At 37.0% G+C, this 20985-nt stretch overlaps 2 protein-coding genes and 1 long non-coding RNA gene across 5 annotated transcripts in view; 1 reads left to right on the forward strand and 2 right to left on the reverse strand.

The window, feature by feature from the left end:
• Positions 1–19364, forward strand: part of LOC101742951 (gustatory and odorant receptor 24) — a 30785-nt gene extending 11421 nt beyond the window's left edge. Inside the window, exons 1-5 of one of the 2 annotated variants that reach the window (XM_004931352.5) lie at positions 15766–16703; positions 16769–17026; positions 17121–17399; positions 17771–17932; positions 19051–19364. In XM_004931352.5, coding sequence (XP_004931409.3) covers positions 16176–16703; positions 16769–17026; positions 17121–17399; positions 17771–17932; positions 19051–19239 — 1416 coding nt within the window. In that variant the 5' untranslated portion in view covers positions 15766–16175 and the 3' untranslated portion in view covers positions 19240–19364. Of the gene's footprint in view, positions 1–15765; positions 16704–16768; positions 17027–17120; positions 17400–17770; positions 17933–19050 lie in introns of those variants that run through there. The other variant, XM_062669411.1, reaches the window with a different exon arrangement.
• On the reverse strand, positions 5270–7096 carry LOC101745257 (uncharacterized). Of its 2 annotated transcripts, XM_021351432.3 has the most exons (3): positions 7013–7096; positions 5915–6080; positions 5270–5840 (listed from the first exon to the last, which is right to left on the reverse strand). In XM_021351432.3, exons 1-3 carry the CDS (start codon positions 7045–7047, stop codon positions 5403–5405), a joined length of 639 nt encoding a protein of 212 aa, XP_021207107.1. In that variant the 5' UTR covers positions 7048–7096; the 3' UTR covers positions 5270–5402. The 2 variants fall into 2 exon arrangements, with proteins under 2 accessions (XP_021207107.1, XP_021207106.1); XM_021351431.3 differs by lacking the exon at positions 7013–7096 and having other exon boundaries at positions 5915–6802.
• On the reverse strand, positions 18971–19829 carry LOC134199158 (uncharacterized). Its single transcript, XR_009973520.1, has 2 exons — positions 19765–19829; positions 18971–19646 (listed from the first exon to the last, which is right to left on the reverse strand). It is a non-coding gene; the product is annotated as an uncharacterized LOC134199158 (long non-coding RNA).
• Positions 19830–20985: the final 1156 nt, after the last annotated feature.

Raw genomic sequence — 20985 nt, forward strand, 5'->3', positions numbered from 1 at the left:
GAGGAAGGGTTGGTTATAACTAGCGGTTTCTTGTGGCGTCACTCTGGGTGCAATGCCAATGCGACGTAACCACCGTAACGTGCATATTTATGAGTGTTTCGCGAAACGCAGTTTATCAGCTAAGTGCTTACATTGAAGCCATATAGCATGGTATTAATTTGCGTTGAGTAGTACAGTGACCTAGATATTACATGACCTATTTAATAGTGGCATAGAGTAGTCTTTAATACTTAACGGGACCGGTATGGGATCTGTGACTGAAAATAATTCATATCTCAGCAACAACTCATCAAACTTATCTGATTAAACAAATTTTACGATCAGATACATTTATTTTCTTTCAGAAATATCTAGTTGACAATTAGAAAAAGCGATATTAAGATAAAAACAATGCACGTTTTTTTTTTTAGATAAATTACTCACATGACAAATCTACGCCAATAACTACATCGTTGACGGTGTAATCCGGTTGAAAACAGATAATATGAAGTCGTCATATGCGACAATACGTCTTTATTCCAGACTAACTGACCCGGCAGACTTCGTAATGCCTCAATCGATAAATAAAAGACCTAAACTTTTGTATAAAATAAACTTAAAACAAACAAAAGGAATCCGTCCGACGGGGGAAACATCAAAGGAAAAACAAAATTGTTATTTTTATTTAAATCCGAGCATTTTCATATTTATCTAACTTTTAAACCTTCTCTGGACTTCCATAAATAATTCAAGACCAAAATTAGCCAAATCGGTCCAGCCGTTCTCGAGTTTTAGCGAGACAAACGAACAGCAATTCATTTTTATATGTATAGACAAACTTAGTAATGGGTTTTGTTAAAGTCTAAAGAGGTACCTGTGATAATACTGTCATCCATTACAAGCCCACAAAAAGCGCTATGGAGTATGTGGCGTAAGATTGTCGCAAACATTCTCGAGAGTGCGATGTTTCAATCAGCTCAAGGAGTGCGCGCGTGCTTCACGAAGAAATCTAGAGATTATTACAGCTCAAGCCAGAAAATCGGTTTACTAGGGCTTTCCGAATAAAATGTAGGTACACTTTCACGACACCCGTTCTGTCTGCAGAAGAGTTGAGGTAAAGAATTTAGTGTAATATTATAACAGCGTGTGCTCTTCTCATTGTAAAGTTTTCTTATTCGAACCGATTAAATCGTTAAGGGAAAAAAATATCTCGAAGATTAATTTTGAAACAGAATAGATTCCAGAAAGCAGAAATGAGCGGTGACAAGCTATGTGATGGTAAAACAGAAATGGCAGGTTCATCTCAAACAGTTCCTGAGAGTTTTTTTTTATTGCTTTGATCGGTGGACGAGCTCACAGCCCACCTGATGTTATGTGGTTACTGAAGCCCATAAACATCTACAACGTAAATGCGCCGCCCACCTTGAGATATAAGTTCTAAGATCTCAGTATAGTTACAAGAAGCCTGTCGGGATCGTTTGAATGTCAAGTATAGTTACAACGGCTGCCCCACCCTTCATACCGAAACGCATTACTGCTTCACGGCAGAAATAGGCAGGGTGGTGGTGGTACCTACTCGCGCGGACTCACAAGAGGTCCTACCACCAGTAATTACGCAAATTATAATTTTGCGGGTTTGATTTTTATTACACGATGTTATTCCTTCATCAATCGTGAACATTTGTCATCGTACTCCCCAAAGACAATATAGGGCAAAATACAAACAATACCAAAGTCTCATAGACCCAGGAGTTCCCACCGACGCGAGCTTCGACTTACAATTATCGATAATTAACAGCAACCCAAAGAAAGTAGGTGGTTTTGGGAGACCCAGCCATGAAATGGGGGTTGCAATTCTCGAAGTCAGACCATGCATATCTCATACCGAGACATACCCCATACACCATAAGTTTTCTTTTTTTTATGTTTGAGGGATTACGGGTGGCCCGTAGGCCTCTCCAGTTTCACCAGGGCAGGTGGGCGAGCAAAGGCTCAGCCAGCATGGGTAGAATTTGTTAACATCTGCCCGAGCGCCTCCAAAGGAGACCTAACTGCTCAAGGACAGCTGCTTCGCGAATGAATCTACTACCGGATCGGAATCGCGACCAGCTAAGATCCGGCGAGAAACTCAGCGGGCTGATTTCTTTGCCGATCCGAGATCTGAATCAATGCCGAGATTTTTCTTTGGTGAGCTCTTTGCCGAGTCACTAAGTCTGCTCATAGTGTTAGAACTGAAGGCGTCTAATGCAAGGATTATTGGATCAGATGGATACGCAAGGACGTGTCTAGGGCGTCGATGGTGACTGGCTCCTGTGTGATCAGGATTCGGAGAGTAGTCAGCGGCGGCAACGATATGGCGATTATCAAGACGGTACCTTAAGTATTTAGGTGTATAGATATGAAGTGCAGCATCGCTTAGTCAACATCTTCCAGCATGGATTTATAGTATTTGTTTCGGAATTCGCGAGTTGTATACCTAATTAAAACTAGTATAGGTATTAAAAGTAGTTTTAATTGGACTTTACCTTCCAAATGATGACAATATTAAACACCACCCAAATATCGGAACAAGCAACATTCTAGAGGTATTTAACGTACATAAAGTCGTTCTGTATTCGTAATTGTACTACCAAATCTCTAAGGACTGTTTATTCCGATCATTTGTAAATTTCCCTCAATAGTTAACTAGTGACCAAGGTTTTAAGGTCTCACCGCCTCCTGGCGCCCCAAATGTTATGAGTCGCGCCGTTTGTTGGATTGGAGAGCGGTGAAAAATACAAGACTGCAATGGTGTAAGTTGCCTTTTTTTTGTTGTCCTTGTAGGCAGACGAGCATATGGTCCACCTGATGGTGAGTGGTTACCGTCGCCCATGGACTTCAGCAATGCCAGGGGCAGAGCCAAGCCGCTGCCTACCGCTTGCATGATCGATTCTAAGATGCTCTTAATTAAGTACATCAATATATTTTATGCTAAACAAATATCACGCTGAGTATGATATGAACAATGATGTTAATATAAACATCCACCCTAAAAGTTATTTACCAAAACCAGATTTAAGCCATGAGGTATATCACAGAACTTTAAAAAGTATTTATATGACAGTATAAATAGCAACATTAAGCTTATTGGTTTTAATAAACAAGAATTCAGTGTAAATCACGATTTTAGGACAACGGTAAAAATATTGTTTTATCAAAAAATCTTTTTACCATCAATTTTGTATTTTCAGTCATCGCCATTCTAATGTAAGTTTATTTAACTGACGTACACAATCCAAAACAAAACAGAAAACTGCGAATATAATTAGTCATTGAAATAAAACAGGCGACAAAACTTTTGAGCCCTCGTCTGTAAAACGAAGCACGATTCCATAATCTAAAATGCAGATGCAATCTGCGGACCAATCTCTGAGTGTATTCGCTCACAATACTCTCAACTTTACAAAGCTTCCCAATTTTATTACTTACCACAATGTCTAGTTTTATTTTTAGGAATTTTTTAGGTAGGTAACCTAAACTAATAAGAATAGCCTCTAAATTGTCGATGTGTGATAATAAGTCAATCACATCATTCGTGTGCTTTAAAAAAAACACAACAAAACAAAAAACATTTGTTTTTAATAAATAAAAGCTGCACTTGACGGGTGACTAGCTCATGGTCTACCTGGTGTTATCAGCTGCCTTGAGAAATTGAAGCAAATTGATAACGGCACTGACCTCCAAACCGCGGCTGATTCCGTACGGATTGAAAATACGCCTTAATGCGCTTACGGTCCAGTGCGAGTTTTACTCGATCCATTAACGGTGCTTTTAGTTACCACAAGCAACGGTCACCGCCCTCGTCGAACCCGACGCTGGCGACGAAGGGTTCGGCGGGTGAATTAACCCATACACAAAGCCCACTGAGTTCCTCGGCAGATCTTTTCAGTGGGTCGCGTTTCCAATCCGATGGTAGATTCTGCGAAACACTGGTCTCGCTAGGGCCAGTGTTAGCAACACACCCGGTTTAAGCCCCGTGAGTTCACCTACACGTCAAGGAGAAGCTGATGTATGCAGCCTCTCAAAGGTATCAGCATAGGTAGGGTAAAAAAAAGAGTTTTTAATTTTGGAACAGCGCCCCTAACGTCAAACATAGGCAAACGTTCCAACTCCATACAAAATACAAATTTGAGTTAACTTTTACGCGATCGAGAATCGCACTAAGCACACAGTGCCTATTTATAAAATTTACCCTAATTTCTGTCACAAGGTTAGGTATCTTTGAAGTTAAAAATGACTTGCGATAATTCTTCAATTGTCAAAACTTCGTCGTGATCTTAAAAATGAGGCCCACGAGGCCTAACCTATATAAATACTGTGCACCGAGTTTCTCGCCGGATCTTCTCAGTGGGTCGCGATTCCGATCCGGCAGTAGATTCTGCGAAACACTGCTCTCGCTAGGGCTAGTGTTAGCAAAATCTCTCCGGTTGAGCCCGTGAGCTCACCTACCCGTCCGTACGTAGCTAGAATAGCCCCCTAGGCTACCAGCAAATAAGTAGGTAAATAAAAAAGATAAAGAGGCGCACGATGTTCTCATATTATGCTATACGACTGTGCTTTTATTGAAATGGCATATGCAGGTTTACATTTTTATAAGAAAATAGACACCTAACGCATATTTACGTCGTGGCCTAAAGGATAAAACGTCCAGTGCATTCGAATGTAGCGATGCACCGGTGTTCGAATCCCGCAGGCGGGTACCAATTTTTCTAGTGAAATACGTACTCAGCAAATGTTCACGATTTACTTCCACGGTGAAGGAATAAATAACATCGTGTAATAAAAATCAAACCCGCAAAATTATAATTTGCGTAATCACTGGTGGTTGGACCTCTTGGGAGTCAGCATGGGTAGGTACCACCACCCCGCCTATTTCCGCCGTGAAGCAGTAATGCGTTTCGGTTCGAAGGGCGGGGCAGCCGTTGTAACTATACTGAGACCGTAGAACTTATATCTCGAGGTGGGTGGCGCATTTACGTTGTAGATGTCTATGGGCTCCAGTAACCACTTAACATCAGGTGGGCTGTGAGCTCGTCCGTCCATCTAAGCAATAAAAAAAAAAAAAACTAGCAACTTCCACATTGAGGTAATAATTTTATTAGTACCTACATGTAAAGAAATTAAACGCCCAAATTAATCATTTTATTTGTTCTGCCTTTTCGAATACTTACATAGTCATGGACGATCATATTCAAGGGGCAAACCCTAAAAAAATACTGCAAAAAAATCGCATTAACTTTAAACAATAAAATACTTCGAATTACAACAATATATTTTTATACAAAATATAAAACTGATAATTAAATTGTAAATAGAAATTTAAAGTATTTCATGATTGCTTAATAAAACATATCCATAAATATTCATCATCCATATTAGGTATATCATTTTACTGTTTCGAGATTCAAAAACCCATAACTACAGAAATCATTAATTATACTTTTTATTTTATTTTTATAATTATTCACAGCTCTTTCCATCTCCTCAGAAGTATTCCATACAAGTTTACTTCTAACATGACCCTCTTGCTGTAGACCACTTGAGAGCCATAAAGCAGTGTTAGCAGTAATAAGGCATGCTGGCCAAACAATTTTCAAATCATTGTTAAACATTTCTCTTGAATACACTTTGTCAGTAATCAATGTAGCTTCTGAAAGCATTTGATCAAATGTTTGAAAATATGTATCCAAGAGTTTATGAAAATGTTTTTGTCGGAGTTCAGTGTCAGTGCTACTGATAATTAGGTACAATGTATCTACTGCAGGACTCGATTCCCGTGATGTTTGGTAATCTATCAGGCAGGCATTTACTGGTACATTTCCCTAAAATAAGAATGAAAAATTAAATTTATATACAATTTGAGCTAAGAATCATAGTACAACATATAATTATGTACCTCATACTTAAATAGTATATTTTCCTTCCAAATGTCTCCATGACATATACATTTCCCTTTCACAAGGTCTATAGCTTCTTGAAAATAAGTCACACAATTATCTTTTAATGTTTGTAGAAGAGGCACATATTCTGTTTCTTTAAATTTGTCTAAAGCTTTTGAAAGTCTGTCAATCATAATATCTATGTATCTCTTATTTGACTTTTCTGTTAAAGGTATACATACTTTTGTAATTTCATCATATGTATTCTTATTTGTTTCTTTCAAAATAAATGAGAATGCATGAAATCTGGCCAGTGTTTTCAAAGATACAATAATATGTTCTAAATTCAAAAAAAATCCTGTTGTGAATGGTTTGTATCCCTGTGTGCACATATTTTCCAATGCAATGAATTCTTTACAAAATTCTTTACATACAAGATAACATTTTGGAATAACTAGTTTTGAAGTAAAAGCACAGCTCTGTTGCATTTCCTGATAGATTTCGAAAATTGAAGTGTAAATATATATTTCTCTTGCAAACATAGCTGTTACAGCACCACTAACTCTAGATTTTTCATTTGTTGGTGCAAGTTTCAAAACAATTGGAATTTCTATATACTTTTCAGCTCTGTACCCAGTTAATACTACTGGTATCAGGATGCCGAAATAGTTTTGTGCTATACATTCAAATTTATCACGAGAATACTGCCAATTTGTAAATTTATATTTGGAAGCAATTTGAGTCATAATAGAATTTATACAATTTTCAGTTACCGCAGTCATGATAATAATAATTAAATATAATGAATATGTATATTTATAATTAGATAATTCTATATAATTTATAAGACTGTATTGTTTGATAAGTAGCTTGCCTGCTTAGGAAGCAGTTGTCTGTGATAAAGTAGTATTTTTAACTTACTTTTGGCTTTAATACAACAAATAATCTATTACAAATATAATTTATTTTTGTAAAAATAATAATTTAACCAATTCATTTACATTATTTACCTATATTCAATTAATCTATTTTAATAACCATTGATGACATTAAGATCTGTACTAAAATTAATATAAATTGTAATATTACTAAAACTCTCAAAAATTTTTAATGACCTTTTGTATGTAAAATTAAAAAGTAGATTTCCCATAACCACCTTTATTTTTTGAGTTTAAGTATCATAAACAAGGATTTTAATGTCAATCAATTGTCAACTTCATTATTTTTTTTGTTTTTACTTGATTAATCCACTGGCACAAGCAAAAGGAATGAGTGCATACAAGATTCTTGTTAATTTTAAAGTAAATTTTCATTAACTCGAACTATGTACAATATGGCGATGCAATATTATACGGCCATCTGGTGTAGTGGTAAGTGACATGGTCACTACACAAGGGGGTCCGAAAGCCCCGAATTTGCTTTAGAAGCCTCCGACACGTCTACACATGTCTACACGACACTGAAAGTCATAAAGTCTACAGTCCTCCGCGTGAATCGAATCCCTTTCTTGATAAAGATCGTAGGTACCTATGTGGCGAGGCTCAATAAAGATGAACTCGACAACAATTGGTTGGTAGCGCCATTCGGACTCTACGTGCAATATTAGTAGATAACGCTCTTTATCACTAATACATTACACGTTATAATTTGTATCTCGTGCCCAATGATTGGAGAAAAATGTTTTGTTCCATAAAAAACCTCGCGGCCCGTAGACATCACAATGTGAATATTTCTATCTACCCTGAGGCGTAATGCATTCGATGAATTACTATTCTATTTATCGAACCGAAAAATCGTGGCTGAAACAGAACCAACGAAAATATGGAAACTACATTAGCATATAGCATAACGTGATATTATACGGTAAAAGTAGTTATAATTACCTACAACCGTAGCTATCTAGATCTCTACAATAATTATAGCTCGTTGCGGACGTATAACATTTTCCATTTAGGATTTTTAATATTAATTTAACACTTTAAAAGCGACTAAAGAGCGCCTACCTTTTCATTTATAATTTAGTCTCAGCCAGCCCACATACTGCCCCATAATTTTTAATGTTTCATATTTTCAAGTCGCTCTCCCCAAGTCATAACCGTATAATGAGTAATTAATTGAAAGGAACTCAAATGCAATGGGTTAACATAAGTATTTAAGTTACATTAATAGATAGCCTACAACTATTTGGAGACAGGTACGCTTCTATACTAACTAAATGCTTATGATCCCTATCCACAATATAATTGATGTTTTCTAAACATTATTTTCTGTGTAACATAAATGAAGTACTTACTTATATACTTCACAATGTTTTAGTGTGCAAAACACTTTTAATTTAATAGTTGCATAGAACAAACGTTCCTTTAATATGTAGTTATGTGATGAAGTACCTAGTTGTTACACAAAGAAAGATGTTCGGTCACTTGTACTACTTAGCAAGTGAATAGGTATCAAACTTGATTGAGAACTGGTTCGCAGCTGGATCAAGTATTTGTTTCTGCGTCTTGATGGGATTTTCGCTTTTGCCATCCTAGGCCCCCCAACAAATCTATCAGCCCACAGAAAAGAGGCGTTTTAAGCTCGCTCCAAGATTGGAAAAAGAAGTCTAGTTGAATTCACAAATGACTACATTTTCACGCCCATACCACTGAACCGATTTTAAGGAAACTCAGCATGGTTATAGTTCGAATTCCGGAAAAAAACATACCTGTTTATAGTAAAAATACTTTTTTATCACAATTGAACGCAAGGTTGTACCCGTGTGGTATAAGAGTAGTTCACATAGTCGAAACTGCGAGTGGAATGTTATTATATTTATGAACTTCAAATTCGGGACTTTACAAATTAAATTATTGAATTTCAAATTTCGCACCGCTTTAAAATTCTGAATTTGAAATAAAATATCCGAATACGTTTTTTTTAAATGCAGACTTATCGTAAACACATTATATTCTTTGATACGATTAACTTAGATCCATTAACGGCGCTTTTAGGTACCACCAGCACCGGTTAGCGTCGTCGTCGAACCCGTCGCTTGCGATGAAAGGCTCGACGAGCGAATTAACCCATAGACACCGCATACTGAGTTTCTCGCCGGATCTTCTCAGTGGGTCGCGTTTCTGATCCGGTGCTAGATTCTGCGAAGCACTGATCTTGCTAATAAAGGCCAGTGTTAGCAACACTCCGGTTTGAGCCCCGTGAGCTCACCTACACGTTAGGGTGAAGCTGAAATAGCCTCTCAAGGCTATCAGCATAGGTAGGAAAAAACGAAAAAAAAACAATATCTTATTAAATTAATTAACTATTCGGTCAAATATTTGTATGAAATTGCTAAACGAATCAGCTGCCTATATATTTTAGCCACAGTAAGACAACATCAAAAATCTACTATAATTGACAATTCATTATTTTTACGTATTCGTAAGAAAAGATCGTTATTGGATAGAATCATTTATTGGAAAAATAACGTTTTACGCTAGCTTTTGAGGTCAGCTCTTTCTAAGGTATAAAAAGGGTCCTCGCAAATTTAATGAGCCTTGGCTGGCTCCGCTTTTATCGTCGTGTAATGATTTCTGAAACATACTTAAGGTGGGCTGTCAAATTAAATTATGAAAGCCGCTCTTCTCGACTCTTTATCACATCAGCACAGCAGATTTTAATCATGATAAGTTAATAGAATTTCAAGACACGATTTACGAAAACTATTATCTTTTTTTTTTGTCCCACCAATAGTACCCTCGGGAAGCTATTATGGCTTCGTTCTATGTATGAGCGAGCTCATGTGGCTCATTATAAGAGTCTGCTAACATGTGCTCTAGCAAGGACAATGCTTCGGTGAATCTACCACCGAATCGGAATTACGAGCCAAACTCAGTGGGTTGTGTCTGTGGGTTATTATATTTCCAAAACACATTCTTGTCTTCCCTGAGCACGAATACTGTGACTGTTTTGAGTCGTTCTATTCTATAAAAATAATCAAGTAAAAACTAACTACATATTTTTATTTAGAGTATCGTAATTAAAATGGCCTCAAGTCGTGGCATAAAAAATAAAACGCCAGGTGCATTCGTATCAAGTGATGTAGAGGTGTTCGAATCTCGTAAAAAAGTACCAGTTTTTAATAATAATAAACAACGATTGACTGCCACGGTGAAAGAATAAAGAGAAAGAATTGTGCCAGAAAAATCAAACCCACCAAATTATAATTTGCGTAATAATTCGTAGTAGGGGATCTCACTTTTTACAGTACGACTGCTCCAGCCTTCAAGCCGAAACGCATTACTGCTTCATGGCAGAAATACGCAGGTTGATGGTACTACCCACGCGGACTCTCAAGACGTCCTACCACTAGTAATTACGAAAATTAATATTTTTTTTACGGGTTTCATTTTTATTACACGATGCTATTCCTTCATCGTGAAAGTCAATCGCGAACAATAAAATTGTCAAGTACGTATTTCATTATAAAAATTTGTACCTGCCTGCAGGATTCGAAGATCGATACATATTATACATATGCTTATTAAATATCATTAATAAATTCTTAAAACTTCATTTATAATGCTTTTCAGATTTCTTCGCTAAGGCTTCTTCACACACATGAACACACCAGTCTATATATTTCAATACTACTCTACTGCTACTACTACTACTACTCATCAAAGGCAAGCCTTCGTGGCGATATAAAGTGTCAAAAGAAAAGCCGAAATAAAATAGACGCGAGACAGCCGTTTGAAAAATTTACATGTTTTTCGTAGAACACACACCTACACACACACACACACGCCCACTTACACACCTACCGTCGGTGCTGTACTAGAAACCTCCTCTGAAACTCCGATAGCAGCTGGGTATAATAAAAGTCAATAGCCGACAAGCAAAACCGTGAAACGTAGACAAAAAACAAGAAATTAGTCTATGACAGAACATTATGGTTACAACGCGCATTATTGAAAGTTTCTGCACAATTTCTCTCATCGATTTTATCTTACAATTTGAATTGCCTAGACTACACAAGAATATTATAACTAATATGTATACACAAATATTAAATTACACGAAACTTTAATGAATAATCATTCCTAATCGGAACGGAATAAGATTGAAGTACCTACGGGTGTGAGTGACGCAAAGACCACTTGAATACTGCTCGGGATCCCGGGATTTCAATATGCTAGACAAATTGGTTGCTTCCTCGGATATCTCTAATGTCAGGATTTTCCATCTAAATTTCAATCGATTAGAAATATTCAATATGATATTATGATCGTAAATAGATTTTATCTGTGCGAAATACTTGAACTACTTTCGATTTCGTTTTCACTGATACATACACTTGATTATTACGATTACAGGTTATTTTTTTGTTTTTAATGGAAAATGGAGGTGAGCGTAATGGGTATTGATAGGGGCCTCTTAAACCTACATACACTAAGGTCGTAAGTCCACTAGCATTCTGCAAATTCCTCTCTCAGCAATACTATCGACCTGGTACCCGCACGGCGAATTCATGAATTGCTGGGTTATTCGTCTCATGTTGTATGCTACTGAAGTTGGCGAACCAATTCAAGGGCCACTTTGTGTTTCCCTTCAAATGTGTAGTGTGACTGATGCACATAGAAATAAATGGAACTGTGAAAGCTACACGGCTTGCGATTGTCTCTACAACCAGTGGGACTTCAACGTATCTTGAAATTTTTCATTAAATGCAGGAGTACAGTTCAAAATAAATGCGAGTGATCCCAGGAAGGCCATTAGAAGAATGGTTATCCAGATGTCCCTAAGCCGTACACAATCAAATTTATCTGCATCGCGCCGAGGTTAATCGAGTATAAGGTAAATTGATGACGGCCGGGATACACTGATGGGAAACCTCCAGTCAGCCAAGAGGGACACCATTAAAGTTGATTCACTTACAAAGCTATTAACCGGCAGTTAGTAAATAATTAAACGATTGCAACCACTTTAATCCGGTAAGTATTTCTAGCTCTTTCTTTCCCAAGCTGCTACTTTTTTCCTATACGAAATGTTTAGGCTGGGAATCTTAAATGAAGAAGGAATAATAGGAAAATAATAATTTGTATAGAATGACAGATAGTTCCTAGTCAATATCCCCATTTATCATTTTCGATGCGTCGAGAACATTCTAGCGTCCTCAAACCTTGTATCGTGGCCACCGGTAACTACGTACCTGAACCTGCGGACCGTAAACAGTCACCGCTGCCCAAAATACGTACCTATTTCGGATCTTCCCGATCCACTATCGGTGCTTTTAGGTACCCTAAGCACCGGTCACCGTTCTCGTCGAACCCGTCGCTTAACACGCACACAGCCGACTGAGTTTCTCGCCGGATCTTCTTAGTGGGTCGCGTTTCCGATCCGATGGTAGATTCTGCGAAGCACTGCCCTTACTAGGGCTAGTGTTCGCAAATTTGTCAGATTAGGACCCCCTGAGCTCACCTATTCGATGGAAAAAAATCGTAATAGGAGTATATTCGTATCATCTCACAACTCAGCTTACTTCAACCACAGTCACTACCCCGTCTAATTTTGAACATTTGTTTTTTTTCATTGCTCAAAAGTGAAGGAACTCACAGTCCACGCGGGCTTAAATGTTTATTGGAGGCCATACACGTCACATCACAACGTGAATGCAGCCACCCACCCACCTTGAGACTTGAACTCTCTGTCTCAATGTCTCAATTACCTATGCGATTTTTTATGTGTTTCATATTTACACAACTTTACAATTTCATCGTGGACGTCTTTCGTAAATATGAGTAAAATCCGTAGTTCATTAGAAAGATTGATACCAGCCGGCGGTATTTGATTAACGTACGCCAGACGTCATGTCGATTAAATTTTTCTCAACACATAAACCGATCATACCTGCTCACTGAATGTATGTTTAAAAATAACAAAATTCTACAACATTTTTTATTGCTTAGCTAGAATTTTTTTTTTTTTTTTTTACCTCACGTTACTTGCATAGTATTGATTACAGGAATTGCAAAAGCACGTAAGACTACACTTCGTTAAGCTTGCATTTTTATAGCATTGAAGCTACGTGCGTACGCCGACGAAGGTAAAATAATGGGTACAATAATAGGTACACTGGGTACAATAATGGCTTATTAAACGATCGCAGTTTAATATTGCATGAATGTGATTTACAGGTTGCTTTTTTCCATACCTATTCACCGGTAGCCTAGGAGGCTATCCAGCTATCCCCGGAGGCTGCCAACGTTAAAATCCAACAATAGTACAAGTAATAAATAATAGTAATAATAATAGTAAAAATAATAAAAGGTTTAAAATAAACACAGCTACAATATTATTAAGCTAAGCTTAATGCTCTACAATTGGAATTTAATACTATCCCGTCCCCCGAACCTGGGAGCACATAATTCCTAATTATGCAGTACTTATGTTACGGTATACAAAAAACTATTACGCCCGGAGAACACGCACTTATGTATATTCTGCATCACAGACAATCTCTTTTTTTTTATTGGTTAGTTGGGTGGACGAGTTCACAGCCCACCTGGTGTTAAGCGGTTACTGGAGCCCATAGACATCTACAACGTAAATGCGCCACTCACCTTGAGATATAAGTTCTAAGGTCTCAAGTATAGTTACAATGGCTGCCCCACCCTTCAAACTGAAACGCATTACTGCTTCACGGCAGAAATAGGCAGGGTAGTGGTACCTACCCGCACGGACACACAAGAGGTCCTACCACAAGTAATTACGCAAATTATAATTTTGCGGGTTTGATTTTTATACACGATATTATTCAACATTTGTTGAGTACCTACTACGTATTTCATTAGAAAAATTGGTACCCGCCTGAGATTCGAACACCGGTGCGTCGCTCAACACGAATGCACCGGATGCACATATACTGTTCAATACAGTGAGTGAAAACAACGTGAGGCATAGGCTATATTGTCTAAAACTACATTGAAACCAAAGACCACAAAACCTCGTCTAATGAAAAGTGCTCTTGGTAAGTGCGTCAATATTATCACTTTTTATTATTGTCCATCGCCCAGCAACACTGTTTACTGTTGAGTTCTATTTATTGCCTACCTAAACCTTAACGGTCCATAAAAGGCATCGACATTCATTCGCTGAGACAAGTATCTATCGACTAAGTTTATGTTTCGCGGGGCAGGTGTTTCCAAACGTCGTAATATTTATCGTCACAATGTGTGACAATAAAATGTAATTTTATTAACCTTTTGAAATAACTGGAGTTGGTTAATGGTATATTTTTGTATCTTCAAAATTGTTTTTTCTAAACAAACCTGATTTATAGTTAGTTTCAATGGTCTGTTTGTTACTTCCTTCAAGCGAGACAACAGCGCCGGAGTTAAAATTCGATGTGTTCTAATAATGAAAGCTAAAAATCTTATAAATAACGTAATGACCTATGGTACATTATATTGTAACGTCTCACAGATAAACACCATGCCACCTCTGCCGTCATTATTCTGTGGCGGTAGCCATCATACAACATAAGATATTTGACAAATGTCTGAATCTCGCTTAAGACATTTTTAATATAAGCTTGCATATATACCTACAAGTTCCGAATAACAATATTCGGACCGTCGGTCTACCGAGCGGGCGAAAATGATGGCTACTGCCAAATCTCTCCCCTGCGGGATGGCTACAGCGATCGAAGCTCTGAACTAATCTAACTAGGCCTGGTAGTAATCCGGAAATCGCACTCGTCTTCCACTTCCTGTCCTTTTCTCAGACTCTGGTGCAGACAGCAAAGTGGTTGTTGGGGATGGAGTAGGATGAATTATAAAAGCTGGTTTCACACGATCTATTGAAACGTTGTCCTTTCTACCCTGGAGATCAACCTTGAAAAAAAATTCCTGGCCTTTTAATACTTTTTGTGCACCAGAATAGGGCGCTTCAGGGGGTCTGCGAACATGGTCCTGTCTCACAAAGACATGGGTACAAGTTCGCAGATCTCTTGGTACGTAAACCTGTCCCTTGCTACTTGTCGTATACCTATCTCTCCATAATTCTTTCCAATTTCTCTTTTTGTAAAAGCAACAGTGAGAATATATAAATAAGTTTATATCTCATCCACATACCACTTCCAACATATTGATGACAGAAAGATCTCTTGTTGTTGTAGTCCTAGGGTAGCCCGCTGGAACATAGGGCTCTCACAAGTTGTCAGGCAGGTAGTCCTCATCTCGCTCTCTACGGTGCGTTGCCAAGTGTGTACAGGGCGACCAGGTCTTCTCCTCCAGGTTTTCACTCAAACACCATCAATGCTGTATCGACTCCGCTGCGCCGTAGACTAAGTTCTCTTACGACACAAAAAACAATGATCTTCTTATCTATTTCTATACGAAATCACCCATGCGTATCGGTTCAAGAGTGAGCCATTTTTTATTAGAATTGAGGGTTCGATCTCAAACCTCAGCGTACTTACTGGCTTTCACATTGTAATATTTATGGGCTTCGGTAAACACAAGTAGGTACATATGTAAGCTCGTTGAATCTAGAACATTAAAAGTTAAGTGTAATTATAATTAAAATTATCCAATTTCAAATTGAATGCCCAACCTATTCGTTGTGTAAGAACCACTTAATTTTGTAAACATCGAATAGATTTTATTCGATTAAAATACTGTACTTAACTATATGAAACAACATGATTTGATTAAAAATTTTGCAACGGATAAAAACAAATTAATTATCGATATCGTACAATCATCGTTTAATTACAAACCTTGTGATCACACGTATTCATTTCGGGATCACTACTATTAGATTTGAATAATAATTTTCTATAGTATCGAAAGCTTATATTCATATTCAGTGCGTATTTATTAGGTTCTTAAATACATAACAAAGTTTCTACGCTTAGAACAACTTTAACCGATAAATTAGAAACATTAACTCGTATGGCCGATAACCAAGTTTCCCGTTTCAAAACAAATTATATTCCAGCTTTATGAACATATAATTATGTTTTACGGAGATTGTATGAGGTCAATTCTATAAAAAAAGAACTGAACGTACCTAAGTCTTATTTCAAGGTGAAGTGCACTCTGAAAATTTAATGCAAGGACGAGGAATAGCTGACTTGCCACAATCAACTTGTCAACCAATGAAATATGAGGAGTCACCTCCCTTAAGTCATTAAGCTACGTCTTTTCGAGAAAAAACTTCACTTGGTCAATGTTAACTATCAAATTTGTTCAGTCGCACATGAACTTCAGATAAGTCTAACACGGACCTTCGAAAATGTCCTTCGAAATAAAAAATAATTTCTTTCGAACTAGTGTACCAATTCCTAACGGTTTTCCTGTGCAAACGGAGGCGAAATCTAAGAATAAACCCATATTTCTGGATGTATCACCAGCGCCTACACCTAAAGTCAACTCTCCGAATGCGATTATACCCATGAAGAATAATCTAATAGATCCATTTATTAATAAGGACATAATTTATGAAAACATTAAACCTGTTTTCATGGTTCTCAGGATAATGGGGGTTCTTCCTTTAACCAGAACGACTTCAGGGGTGAATGAATTTCATTTTATATCACCTGCGATGGTTTACTCACTCACCGTGTTTATTATTCTTGTTAGTTATATTTCGTATTTATCTCTTCATAAAGTTCAAATTGTACGCAACTCCGAAGGGAAATTTGAAGAAGCCGTCATCGAATACTTATTTACCGTGTATCTGTTCCCGTTGACTGTCGTGCCAATTTTATGGTATGAAACACGTAAAATTGCCAACGTTCTGAACGGTTGGGTCCAATTTGAGGTAAATGGTGATGTGTTAGATTACTTGCTTCCAAATAAATGTACTTAAACATTGTTATTTTTCAGGTAACATATAAGCAACTCTCAAATCGGATTCTTCCAGTTAAACTCTACAAAAAATCATTATTGATTGCAATTATAATACCTATTCTATCAACCACTTCAGTTATAGTGACGCATGTTACCATGGTACATTTTAAAACATCGCAAATCATCCCTTACGTTTTCCTTGAAATTTTGACGTACATGCTTGGTGGATACTGGTATCTTCTCTGCGAGATATTAAGTCTTTGTGCCAACGTCTTAGCCGATGACTTTCAACAAGTAAGTATTAACAGCATTTGAGATTCTGCAGATATACCTAAAGCTATTCGCGAATATTTAGTAACGTTAACCAAACAACATTTTAATGTTTTAGGCCCTTCGCCACGTAGGGCCAGCAGGAAAAGTTGCAAAATACCGCGCCCTGTGGCTTCGACTTAGCAAATTAGCCAGAAACACTGGAGTCGCGAACTGCTACACCTTCACATTCGTCAATCTCTACTTATTTTTAATAATAACTCTATCAATTTACGGACTACTCAGTAAGATTTCCGAAGGCTTTGGAACAAAAGACATTGGTCTTGCTTTAACGGCTCTTTGCAGTGTATTCCTACTCTTCTTTATATGTGACGAAGCACATTATGCTTCTCATAACGTAAGTTGATATTTGATCACATTTCAATCTAATCTTTAATGTGTCGCAAAATATGGAAGATTTGAATTATTATCTTCCGTTTCTTTCAGTGAAGTTTTAAAGCGGCACGTTTCAAATCTCACATAGTTTACTTTCAATTTAATCAAGAAATCACCTCTACTGGTTTCTAGTTCTATCTTCTCGAGGTACATGTAAATACTAGGCACCAAATTTTAAATATCTAGATTAAAATAGAAGTATCTGGTATTCACATCTATCTAAATCTGCGCTGTAAGATACTTATAAACGATATATAACCAACAGTAAACATAACATCCTTAAGTATGCCTGTAAATGTACCTATTAAGTTTAATCTATGTATGTACTACAAGGTGAGAACAAACTTTCAAAAGAAACTGTTAATGGTGGAGCTGTCGTGGATGAACACAGATGCACAAACTGAAGTGAACATGTTCCTTCGAGCCACTGAAATGAATCCATCTCAGATCAGTCTTGGAGGATTTTTTGACGTCAATCGTACTCTTTTCAAATCGGTAAAGGAAGCAGCATTATTCTATTTTTCACAGTTAGTCTGTCATTAATTTTAATTGTTTCTTTAAATACCACATCGTAAACCTCGTCACATTGTCGTAGACAAATTACATTGAAACAAGGACTTTGACGCTCTTCCAAACGAAACGCCTATACATATGTATATTATAGCTGTAGAAAGTCGTCAAGGAAATTAAGGTCAGAATATCTTACACTGTAAAATCCTGACTATTCATTTGAAATTACGGGTTCCTTTAAGATATAACAATTAAGCTAGATTTGTCAAGGTTACTTCCCGTTATCACACACTGACCAGCAGTAATGTCACCTTTATTAATATAGATGGTAAATATAGATCAAGACCCATCTGGTACATACGAGGTGGTTACCGGAGCCTACAGCTTTTCAACCATTCGAACCAGAAAAAAGACTGCTTGGCATGCAGACACAAGACACCAGACACTACACACAAGACACAACATGTCCTCCAGCGTAAAAAATTAATAACTTCACTCTCCCACCAGTTCTTATTTTGATTTGTTAATGCCAAAAACAAAATGTAATAATTATTATGTGTACAATATATACAATATAATGTGAGGAGTGGTATATCTTAAAAAGACTTGGATGGATTGTGTGAAAGAGGATCTGCGAGAGAAGGGTGTTTTGTTTTTATTGCCATTATAGGCAGACGAGCATACGGTCCACTTGATGGTGAGTGGTTACCGTCGCCCATGGACTTCAGCAATGCCAGGGGCAAAGCCAAAGCGCTACCTACCAAATTACAGTTAGTGCAGTGATGACATACGAAAAGCCGGAATGGAAACAGCATAAAGGGAAGAAAAGGAGGAAAAAGAATAACACCCCCCCCCTACTTTCATTGCCATCAAAAACTTATAAGCGGACGATACAGTATGTTATACATAATACTATATGGTTAGTCTAGCATATGGATAACGGCAATGACTGGCCGTTTTCTATCGTATTTTAGCTCATTAGATTGATACTTTTTAGGTATTGCTATTGGAAACCCAATTAGATAGACGCCTTGGAACAGACATTTATTAGTACCTACACTTTGGCTTGTAGTACTAGCTTTTTACATAACATTATTTTACAGTTACTAGCAACAATGGTGACGTACTTAGTGGTGTTACTACAATTCCAAATTAGTATTCCGGATGCGACGCAGCCAGAAATACCAACAAACATAGATGATCACGTGCAAAATATAACGGACACCACAACAGAAGCATCTTCACCTATTTCAACCTTAATGAGCGCTTTTGCGAAAAGAAAAAATGATTGAAAACCAGGGATACAAATTCATTCGATTTGTTCATTTATAACTGGCCAGGCTTATCTACGACTAGATTAGCGGGAAATTCGGAGTGTTAAAATTTTTAATTACATTAATAAATCCGTTCTTTCATTCATCGATTTTCATTTCTTATCCCACAACTATGTGTGTGACCTTCCATTAAGAAGCCAAGAACGTTGATGCGTTGCCTTCTGGAAGCTCTGAACCAAGCATGAGGAGTCTGATTTTTTGAGAGAACATGTGACTCGCCTAGCTTGCAGCCTTTTCGAAGAATAGAGAATCCGTCACACTTAGTCGCGTTCTTCAGTAACATGGTGCACACGTAGAAGTCGGACATCACCCTCTACAGTAGTGTGATTTCTATTTTCAACTGCAGTTCCAATAGACGTCTCCGACTAAAATGCCCATATAAAGAAAGCAATCAGAAGGTCAGAACATTTAAACGTTACAGTAGTAGTCCCCCAGTAGTAGAAATTCGACTATAATAATCATTATTTTAAATTATGTACCTACATACTAAAAGTTGAACATTATTAAGGTTCTCATTGTCATTGTCAAAGAATAGACGGTAGTCTATTAGGATATAGAGTAATATAGACTTTGCCAAAATTACAGTACAGACAAATAATATTAAAGACAAACTATATCTATTTTCAATTTGATCACAGACTTTAATATTATTATTATTAATATTATTAAAAACATATTGGTTGGTCTGTATTAATAGTTAATTATATACTTATGATGAAGTATGTAACGATGACCTAATTTTAGAACTTAGCCAGGAAGTTTGGGTAACAGCTACCCGAGCGTCTTCGAAAGAGACTTAACATCACAAGTGTAGCTTATCAACATCAACATAACATTTAATAATTCAACTATTCGTCCTCGCGCCACCTACAATATAAAATATATAGTTATATCTTTTTGAAGTAACATGCTGACGGTTTACCTTTTACCTGAGGACCTAACTAAATCCTCAATATGGTAGTAACTTTTGGAATAGGCCATGTCTTGCAATGTGCTGACCATAAGAACCCAAAGGACTTAAATAAAGGCTGGACGATGGTCAGCCATCAGCTCTTATGTAGTTTGGAACACGGCTCTTGATATATTAAGTGTATAATCTATGGCTCTTGAGCCTATTTTGATAAAAGGACTTTTTGGCGGGAACGCGAGGAGTGAAGTTCTGTGATTTGTTTTATTTTGTTTATTTAGTGTTTCTTCGGGTTTAAATGTGTAATGATGGTGGTTTATTAACTGTTTAATATCTGTGAAAGTGCACAAATGTGGGAAAATGAAACAAAGCTGCTGGACGTAACTTCTCGGGATCCTCCAAAAAGTCCACTGAAAAAATCTTAGTAAATGACCACCATTTTACTGAGATTATATTTCATTCCATTTCATTTCATTTAATTTCATCCCAGTTGATTAATGTCTCAAATTAATCATCTTCATTCCATTTCACTCCATAATATCATTTTTCATAAAAATATGAATATAAATTAAAATAAGACATGACTTAAAGGTCTCAGCTACCAGGTCATAAAATCCCATAAAATTTTGATAAAAATGTTAAATTAGTGTATAGATAATCTGTGTCAGTAGCGGAATGTCAAACAAGTCTGAAAGGTGAAAGAATTTTCGATTTCTGCGAGTTTCTGGAACCAATCAATTTTTTTTTGAATTTACTAGTAAAGTTCAAAATATTTGAATATTATCAAAGTGAATAAC

The sequence above is a fragment of the Bombyx mori genome, chromosome 7, assembly GCF_030269925.1.
Source record: "Bombyx mori chromosome 7, ASM3026992v2".
Lineage (NCBI taxonomy): Eukaryota > Metazoa > Arthropoda > Insecta > Lepidoptera > Bombycidae > Bombyx > Bombyx mori.